We start from the raw sequence: 9,272 nt of genomic DNA, 5'->3' as shown, positions 1-9,272 counted from the left end.
GTAAACATCGACTGATTCCGAAAATGGTGAAGTGAGAATTATAAATTATTAAGATGTCTATTCGCAATTTACAACCGAAAAGTAACAAGAATAGTCGTCACTAAAGTGAAGGAAAAGAAAGAGTTTTAGCGTTTCGGATGTTTGTACGTCACCAGAAGAAAAGTAAAAGAGAACTGGAAAACATGACAAAATGGTCGACAGTAGACGCTTCTTCCTTTCTAAGCGTTAATCTAATACAATATTTGTTAAAATTGTACCTTTTGTGTTGTCTTTTTGTTTATGCTCATTTTACAATAAATTTTTAACGCCTACACGGATCCCTCCGGCTGGTGTGTGTGTATATGTGCGTGTCTGTATGTATGTAGGTTGGTATAATATGTATGTATATAGTGTGTGTGTATAGTTATATATGTGTGTATATATATTATATATATATATATATATATATATATATATATATATAATATATATATATATATATATATATATATAACGGGAAGCTTTATGAAAATAAACAAAAGACGAAGGCAGGTGGAAAACAAACGAACAATTGTATTAGTATGGCGCTCAGGAAATATAAATAAAACAAGTCTTTAACGTTTCGAGCCTACGCTCTTCAACAGAAAGATACACAGAGAGAGAAAAACACAGAAAGAAGGAGAGAAAAAAAATGCGTGCAGTAGCTAACGAATCAACATGGCGATTGATTTCGGCCAGAGGTCAAAGATCAAACATGAGACGCGAGAGCGAAATAAGGGGAGATAATAGGGTTGATAAAGGGTTGAGGGACCAGCTAATAGTGCGTGGGAGGGGTCTGGATGTGTGTATGTATAGGGTTGGGTATGTATTAGTATGTATAAGGGTGTGTGTGTGTGTATGAGAGAGTATTAGTGCGTAGGATTGTCTGGACGTGCGTATGTATGGGGTTGGTGTATGTATTAGTATGTATTAGTATGTATTAGTACGTATATGGTATGTATAGGTGTGTGTGTGTGTGAGAGAGTATAAGTGCGTATGCGGGGTCTGGACGTGTGTATGTATAGGGTGGTGTAAGTATTAGTATGTACTAGTATGTATTAGTACGTATTAGTATGTATTAGTTGGTGTGTGTATTAGTATGGCACATCATATGTGATGTGATGTGAAAGTCATGTGGTGTAGTGAGGAGAAGAGGGGGAGGGGGAGGGGGAGAAGAGGGGGGGAGAGGGGGGGAGGGGAAGAAGAGGGGGAGGAGAAGGGGGAAGAGGAGAGGATGGGGGGAGAAGGAAGGGGAGGAGGGGGAAGGGGGGAGAGGAGGATGAGGAGGAAAGAGGGAGAGAGAGGAGAGAGAGGGAGTAGTGAGGGAGCAGAGGGAAGGGGAAGAGGGAGGGGGAGAAAGAGGGAAGAAGGGAAGGGGAGTCGGTGGTGAAAGGATGAAGGACTGAAGAAGTAGGGGTGGGGGGAGAAAGGATAGGTGAGGAGGGGGAGAGGGGGGTTAGATGAGGAGGGGGAGATTTGAGACCAAATGGCGTATAAGAAGCGAAGAGAGAAGATTAATTCCTGTTCACGGCGCAAACGGGAATCCGGATGGCCTCTGTGTAAGGACAAACCGAACACAGATAGGTGTTGCAAGGAGTGACCGGTGGCGCGGAAATGGCGTGAGACCGGTTGTGTCGTTCGCAAGGTGGATGTCACGAAGGGTGTTCGCGAACCGGTCAGCAAGCGGCGTCCCGTTTGTTCGAGGAATTGGGAATAGGGGATGGAAAGCTTGGTGTGTTCTGGGTGGGAGGAAGAGAAGTTGAGGTATGAGTGGTGAGTCTGTGTGTTTGTAGTGAATGGAGGTGGTAAGAGTGGGTGAAGAATGCTACCGAAATGTCGAGGAAGGAGACAGAGGTGTTGGAGATAGTGGAAGTGTGAAGTGGAGGGCTGGATGGAAAGATTGGACGAAAGAGAGAAGGAATCTAGATGTTCGCGAGGAGAGTGAGGTGGCACCGATAATGTCGTCAATATAACGACCATATAGTTTAGGAGTGGGACCAGTGAAATTAGAGAAATTTTGGGCCTCAACATAGCCAACGAACAGGTTCGCATAGTTGGGGCCCATTCGCGTTCCCATGGCCACTCCCGAGACCTGATGGTAGAACTCGCCAGCGAACGAGAAGCAGTTAGAGTAAGGACAAGTTCGGCCAGACGAATGAGTGTGGAGGGTCAGGTACAGGGTTAGAGCGGAGGTCAAGAAAGTGTCGAAGGGCCTGCAGTCCTTCGTGGTGAGGGATAACAGTATAGAGGCTTTGGGTGTCCATAGTAAAAAGGATTTTGGAGGAGCCGGGAGGAAAGGAGAAAGAGTTGAAAAGCCGGAGAGCATGGTTGGTATCGTGGATGTGAGAGGGAAGAGAGGCCACTAAGGGAGCAAGGACACGGTCGAGATATTTAGAGATGAGCTCCGTGGGGCAGTTACAGGCGGAGACGATGGGGCGGCCAGGGTTGTTGGGTTTGTGGATTTTGGGGAGGAAGTAAATGGTGGGGGTACGTGGGGTTCGCACAATTAGGTTGGATGCGGTGCGGGGGAGACGGGAGGACGAGATGAGGTCTTGGACAGTAGAGGATACCGTCTGTTGGTAGCTACGTGTGGGGTTAGAGGGCAGAGGGGAATAGAAGGAGGTGTCATTGAGTTGGCGGAAAGCCTCGGCCCTATAGAGGTCCGCGCGCCACACCACTACAGCTCCACCCTTGTCAGCCGGTTTGATGATAATGTCAGCGCGCCGTTGGAGGGAACGAAGAGCCAAGAGCTCAGCCGGGGAGATGTTGAGGCGGCGTTGGCGCCTGGAGAAGTTGAACCGCTCCAATGCACGCTGACAAGCGCCCGCGAAAAGATCCACTGCTAGGATCTGGCCAGGGGCAGGCGTCCACGGGGATGGTCGGCGGCCCAGGCCAGTGAAGCAGTCGTCCTCTTCGTTGGGTGTGGGTGGCGAGTCGTGGTAATGCGCACCAACCGGACACGGCGCACAAAGCTGTGGACATCAACTCGCGTCTGGAATTCCTTACAGGATGGAGTGAGGGGGATGAAACGCAGACCCCTACCAAGGACGGAGCGTTCAGCCGCAGAGAGGGGAAGATCGGGGGGAATGGTAATAAACAGACGGAAGTGGAGAAGGGGTGGGTGGAATAGAAGTAGGAGGGGTGGTAGTCTAGGTCTCGTGGAGGTCTGAGGGGGAGGGATTGGGGAGGTGGGGGGGGTGGTTGGGCGGGGCAGTAGGGTTAGGTGTAGGTGGATGGAGCCTAACGGGGGGGGAGAAGGGGTTGTAGGGAGGGGCAGTGGGGTTAGGTGTGGGTGGGATGGAGCCTATCGGGAGGGGAGAAGGGTGGTGGAGGATTTGGGGGTAGTGGCGTCGGGTAGGGTGGAATGGAAGAGTGATTGGAGTTTACGAAGTTTGGTATCAGAAAGAAATTGATGGAAGAGTTGATTCAAATGGATAATGAAGCGTAGCGTGTTTGGAGCATAGAGAGGCGGCAGAGAGGAGAAGAAGGTGGAGAAAGCAGGAGGAAGAAGGCGGTTGATGGCATGTAGTTTGGAGAGATTGGAGCGAATGGTGGCCCGCATAAGGCGGTAAGATGTGGTGCGGAGTATGGGTAAGATGGAAGAATCCGAGTGGAGAGCAGGGTGGAAGTGGAGGCGGAAACCTTTAGGGATGAGTCGGTGATGTAGGCAGCGGCTTAGGAAAGAGACATGGCTAGAGAAGCGGGTTTTTTTAAAAAGAAGTAGAGAGAGATTAACGGACGGCTGAAGGCAATATACAGGAAGCGAACGTAGATGATCCTTCAAACGGTGATGGAGGGTGAGGAGGTAGGACCTAGGATCCGGCATGATGGGATAGCGGGAAAAAAAAACGTTCGAAAAACAAAAAAAAAAAAAAAACAAAAATTATCGTATGAAAAAAATAGAAAAAAGGATAGCGAAAAAGGGGAAAAAACAAACGTTCAAAAAAACAAAAAAATAATAATCGTATGAAAAAACTAGATAAGTAAGCGATAGGGGCAGAAAAGACGGGGCAAACGGAAACGGAAAAGGGAAAGAAAGAAGGGAAGCAGAGAGAGGGGGAGGCAAAAAAAGGGGGGGTGCAGGCAGAGGAACGGAAAACGGAGTATGGACATCCAGAGAGGGAAGAAAGACGGAAAGGAGAACAAAAATTCAGGAAAATGTGGAAAGCATGAAATGAATGTAAAAAAAGTGGTAATATAAGAGAAAATAAAAATACAACAAACGGGACAGTTTATGCGAACAAGTTCAAGGTTGAAAGTTCAAGGTGAGAAATGTGTAGACGTCGTGGTATATTTTTAAGGATTTCACATCAATGCAAAGTCACTTTGATCCGCGAAAGAGAGGTGCAGCCAATGGTAAGTATCCAAGAGGTAAAGAAAATCCAAGGTAGAGGTAAGTGTTGATAGTGGTATTGGTAGAATATAGGATGAAAGTGAGACCACGTGAGCGCATAATATATAACGGGAAGCTTTATGAAAATAAACAAAAGACGAAGGCAGGTGGAAAACAAACGAACAATTGTATTAGTATGGCGCTCAGGAAATATAAATAAAACAAGTCTTTAACGTTTCGAGCCTACGCTCTTCAACAGAAAGATACACAGAGAGAGGAAAAACACAGAAAGAAGGAGAGAAAAAAATGCGTGCAGTAGCTAACGAATCAACATGGCGATCTGATTTCGGCCAGAGGTCAAAGATCAAACATGAGACGCGAGAGCGAAATAAGGGGAGATAATAGGGTTGATAAAGGGTTGAGGGACCAGCTAAAAGTGCGGGGAGGGGTCTGGATGTGTGTATGTATAGGGTTGGTGTATGTATTAGTATGTGTAAGGGTGGGTGTGTGGTGTGTGTGTATGAGAGAGTATTAGTGCGTAGGATTGGTCTGGACGTGCGTATGTATGGGGTTGGTGTATGTATTAGTATGTATTAGTATGTATTAGTACGTATTGGTATGTATAGGTGTGTGTGTGTGTGTTGAGAGAGTATAAGTGCGTATGCGGGGTCTGGACGTGTGTATGTATAGGGTTGGTGTAAGTATTAGTATGTACTAGTATGTATTAGTACGTATTAGTATGTATTATGGTGTGTGTATTAGTATGGCACATCATATGTGATGTGATGTGTAAAGTCATGTGGTGTAGTGAGGAGAAGAGGGGGAGGGGGAGAGAGGGGGGGAGAAGGGGGAAGAGGAGAGGATGGGGAGGGGAGGAAGGAAGGGGAGGAGGGGGAGGGAGGATGAAGGAGAAAGAGGAGAGAGAGAGAGAGGAAGGGAGAGAGAGAAGGGGAGAGAGAGGAGGAGGGAGCAGAGGAAGAGGGAGGAGAAAGAGGGAAGAAGAAGGGGAGGGGGTGAAAGGATGAAGGACTGAAGAAGTAGGGGTCGGGGGTGAGAAGAAAGGATAGTGAGGAGGGGGAGAGGGGGGTTAGATGAGGAGGGGGGAGAGTTGAGACCAAATGGCGTATAAGAGCGAAGAGAGAGAGATTAATTCCTGTTCACGGCGCAAACGGGAATCCGGATGGCCTCTGTGTAAGGACAAACCGAACACAGATAGGTGTTGCAAGGAGTGACCGGTGGAGCGGAATGGGTCGTGAGACCGGTTGTGTCGTTCGCAAGTGGATGTCACGAAGGTGTCCGCGAACCGGTCAGCCAAGCGGCGTCCCGTTTGTCCGATGTACATATATTATATGTTATAATTATATATAGGTCTGTGTGTTATATATGTGATGGACATATATGTCTGTATATATATATATATATATGTTTGTGTGTGTGTCTGTGTGTGTGTGTATGTATAAAAAAATTAACAGAATGAGATAAAAATTCAAGGCTGTGAAAGATTTCAGGACATATATATATATAGGTCTTACAGCTGTTTCTGGGATATTTTGCATATCCCTTCATCGGAGACGGTGTGAGAAAATGGTAATGACCAATTTTAAAAAATATTGGAACTTACAAGGTACAAGAATCTTATATATATATATATATATATATACCATTCTGTCTAAATAATGGAACTACAGATGCAATATCCCTGCATGTCTCAAGTCAGTTTTCATTCCTCCACTTCACTCTCTATTTCATATCTTATCTAGAATAACTATTGCTTAACCATCTTCTCTCTTCCCACACCGTCTTCGATGAAGGGATATATAAAATATCCCGGAAACAGCTGTAAGACCTATTTATAAATGTTCCGAAATTATTCACAGCCTTGGATTTTTATCTCATTCTGTTATTTTTTTATATATATACACATGCTTATATATGACCTACGTTGGACTCCTCATTCGCATAATCACTGAACCTGGAGCTCAACTATAGTCTGCCCATAGCACTTACTCAGCATTACCTGACACCTTTGGGTCTTATTGACACCATTACCTCTCATAACCTCTATATGTGTGTAAGTGTATGTATGCATGAACGTATTTATGTATACATGTATATTAGATAAAAAAAAAGAAAGCAAAACGAGAGACATAATTTAACAGAAGTTATATTAGTTTAGCGCTTAAAAGGAATGGAGTGTTGATGTTTCGGATGCTAGTCCTTCCTCAGAATAAAGAGACAAAAGAAACAATCAGAAAAACAGTAGATGTAAGCGTTGAGAAGTGAAACTCAGAGTTGCAGTCATCTTAGATTTCGCAAAATACCCAGATGCAACACTAACTTTGTCTACTTGTCATTTCTATTCCCAGTTGCAGATTTGGTAAATAAATGGAGAACTTTTTTTTGCATTAAAATAAAGGCGTCTTAAATACACTAAAGCAAAGATGATCATAGATGAAATACCTATTAATCAGAGATTTGCAGGATCTGAACTGACCTGAGGATACAAATAAACAACAGAAAAATGTGAAGTCATAATACTTGGAGAAACAATAGGGTTTTCTGAAAGTTATATGTCAGCCATTGTTGGGCATTGAAATATCAGGCCTTGAGGCGGTTTTAGTCGCTCTTTGAAACCTTTCCACTACAAAAGAAATGTTCTGTGTTCGCTAAATTGTGTGTACTTCTATAATCATAAATAAATACGGATAATGCAAAATATTTATATATGAATGTATATTAAAGGGTTTCTTTGTACGCGCGGGTGTTTGTGTGTATGTGTGTGTGTGTACGTGTGTGCGTGTGCGTGTGTGTACGTGTGTGGCTGTATTTTCTTGTGTGTATGCATAAATGTATGTATATACATCGTTGCCTTTCTGTGCTTGAGTGAAAATGCTTGCACACACGCACACACGCACACACACACACACACACACATACACACACACAAACACACACCCAGACACACATTTATCTTCTTTCTTTCATCTTTTACTTGTTTCAATCATTGGACAAAGCTATAATAGAAGACATTTGCCCAAGCTGCCATGTAGTGAGACTGAACCCGGAACCATGAAACTGGAAACAAACATCTTACCACAGTGCTACCCCTGCACCTAAACATACAAACACACATACATATATAATACATACATACATACATACATACATACATACATACATACATACATGTATGTATGTATGTATGTGTATATATATATATAGAGAGAGAGATACTTACATACATACATACATATAGATAGCTAAATAGATAGATAGATAGATAGATAAAAGATAGATAGATAGATAGATAGATAGATAGATAGATAGATAGATAGATAGATAGATAGATAGATAGATAGATGATAGATGGATAGATAGATAGATAGATAGATAGATAGATAGATAGATAGATAGATAGATAGATTAGTAGATAGATACATACACACACACACACACGTATATATATATATTATATATATAGTATGCATATATTCATATACATATATATGTACGTGTGTATAAGGATATGCGTGTGTATGGGTGTATATATTTATATATATACACACACACATATTTATGTTTATATATGTTTATATGTTTTGAATATTCGTACATGTGTGTGTGTGTGTTATGTTATGTGAACGCATGTATATGTACGTATTAAGTGCACTAAGACTTAAAACGTTCCTTCGGTTAACGGTTTGATGCACATACCACGCTATCAGCCCTGCCCCCTTTATTCACCTTTACAATCTCAAACCTATTTCATATCCCGCTCGTATTTTCGCTCTAAAAGTTATTTCCATTAAAAATAAATTCATATTTTATTATACTGTCTACTTCTCCAAAGCCTTATTAATCAACGCCGTTCTCACAAGGCAGCCATGTTGCGCTGTTTATAAAGATAACTTTTTTTGGTACTAATGCTACTGGTTCTGTATCTTGATGGCAAAGGTGAGATCTTTGGCGCTATACAATATCTTTTTCCTGATTGGAATTAGAGACAGGTACGGTAGGTGTGGCAGTTTTTATACTAGGGATAACCGATGTATCAACACCAGTTGCACCTTCAACTATACTAGGTGTTGATGAGATTTCTTGACTTGATGGTCCTAGAGAAGTTTGGGCAAGGGAAGCAGTCACATTGACCACTTTATCCCCTTCACCTGTCGGGCTAATACGTCCACTTACAGGTGACGAATTCTGTTTCCTTTTTATAGCACCTTTGTAACATTTGGAGCACATGCCGTCAAGAGCAGCAGTTCCATAGAACCCACATCCCATTCGGCAAAGGGTTCCTGTAGGTAGATTTTGATTACCATTCTGTTCCATTTCCAGTAACCCTGTTCCAAAAAAACTCCCCCTTGGACTCAGATATTTAGTTTCAAGGATAAACTAGTTCACTTTGGATGATGATGCACTGTTCTGGTGTAAGTATAACTTTCTTTGCAAAATTTTAGGACAAGTCCTTCGCGAATCTTTCAGATGTATATTACAGTTTATCTTTCTCGCCTTTATTCCAGAAAGTAAAGTCTTAACTTTTTGAGTCTAATCTGCTGTATTGAGACGGATCTTCTATACATAGTTTCGTTGGATTGCTTTGTGTTCTGCCGTTAATTTTACACTTTGTGGTGATCACAATTACGAGAAAAATCAAAACGGTTTTGGTCAAAAGTTCCCCTGCCCTCTCATCCTGAAAGTTCTGAGAATCCATTCGGACAGGCGCCTGCATATCATTGCCAGTTTTGTAACATGCACATTGGAAAGGTACATCATTACACTTGCCAATGCCGAGCTGATGCGGTCAGGGACGATGGTGAGAGTAAGCGATGTGAAAGACAGTGGTGATGTTGGTGGAGGGGAAGGCGGCGAAGTCAAAGGTGGTGGCGTCGGAAGTCTGAATGGTGCGTGTATAGCAGAT

At 43.1% G+C, this 9,272-nt stretch overlaps 1 protein-coding gene across 1 annotated transcript; it reads right to left on the bottom strand.

Moving 5' to 3' along the window:
* Nucleotides 1–8,320: 8,320 nt before the first annotated feature.
* On the bottom strand, nucleotides 8,321–8,789 carry LOC115209456 (AN1-type zinc finger protein 5-like). The gene has a single exon (XM_029777882.2). It carries the CDS (start codon nucleotides 8,681–8,683, stop codon nucleotides 8,321–8,323), a length of 363 nt encoding a protein of 120 aa, XP_029633742.1. The 5' UTR covers nucleotides 8,684–8,789.
* Nucleotides 8,790–9,272: the final 483 nt, after the last annotated feature.

This window comes from Octopus sinensis, linkage group LG3 (genome assembly GCF_006345805.1).
Source record: "Octopus sinensis linkage group LG3, ASM634580v1, whole genome shotgun sequence".
Lineage (NCBI taxonomy): Eukaryota > Metazoa > Mollusca > Cephalopoda > Octopoda > Octopodidae > Octopus > Octopus sinensis.
The sequence above is the reverse complement of the archived record's forward strand: the minus strand, read 5'-3'. Positions and strand labels throughout refer to the sequence as shown.